Raw genomic sequence first — 529 nt, forward strand, 5'->3', positions numbered from 1 at the left:
ATCCCCAGGGTCTGGCCAGGGCTCTGGGGCTGCTGGCGGGGGTGGGGGTCTGCACCACCCTCCCCTGGTATCATAGCTCATTGCCTGCGAGCGGCACGAGCCCAGAAGCCATCTGAGAGCCACAGGCAGGCGGGCGCCAGCTCCTTCTGCTCCTCCAGGCTCTGTCCTGCCAGGGCTCCTTTGGCACCTCTGCCCTCGCTTCACCTTTTCCCAACCAGAGGAAAACATCTGGAGTGGCCGGGAACAGCAGGCGGGTCGAGGGTTTGTCTGTGACAAGTCACTGCCAAGCGTACAGAACTTAATTTGTTTAATTATCTCAACAGATACATTAAGATTGGGGATAAAGAAGTGGAATATCACCCGCGCTTCCGCCTGATCCTGCACACCAAATACTCCAACCCTCACTACAAGCCAGAGGTGCAGGCTCAGTGCACACTCATCAACTTCTTGGTGACGCGGGAGGGGCTGGAGGACCAGCTCCTGGCTGCTGTGGTGGCCAAAGAGCGGCCAGACCTGGAGACCCTGAAGG

At 58.8% G+C, this 529-nt stretch overlaps 1 protein-coding gene across 1 annotated transcript in view; it reads left to right on the forward strand.

The window, feature by feature from the left end:
- LOC104530534 (dynein heavy chain 17, axonemal) overlaps positions 1 to 529 on the forward strand; it is a gene marked incomplete at its 5' end in the record, with an annotated part of 9,390 nt that overhangs the window by 519 nt on the left and 8,342 nt on the right. The window contains one exon of the mRNA XM_010175149.1: positions 321 to 526. Coding sequence (XP_010173451.1) covers positions 321 to 526 — 206 coding nt within the window. The remainder of the gene's footprint in view (positions 1 to 320; positions 527 to 529) is intronic.

This window comes from Antrostomus carolinensis, unplaced genomic scaffold (assembly GCF_000700745.2).
Source record: "Antrostomus carolinensis isolate BGI_N321 unplaced genomic scaffold, ASM70074v2 scaffold29750, whole genome shotgun sequence".
In the NCBI taxonomy this organism is placed as follows: Eukaryota; Metazoa; Chordata; class Aves; order Caprimulgiformes; family Caprimulgidae; genus Antrostomus; species Antrostomus carolinensis.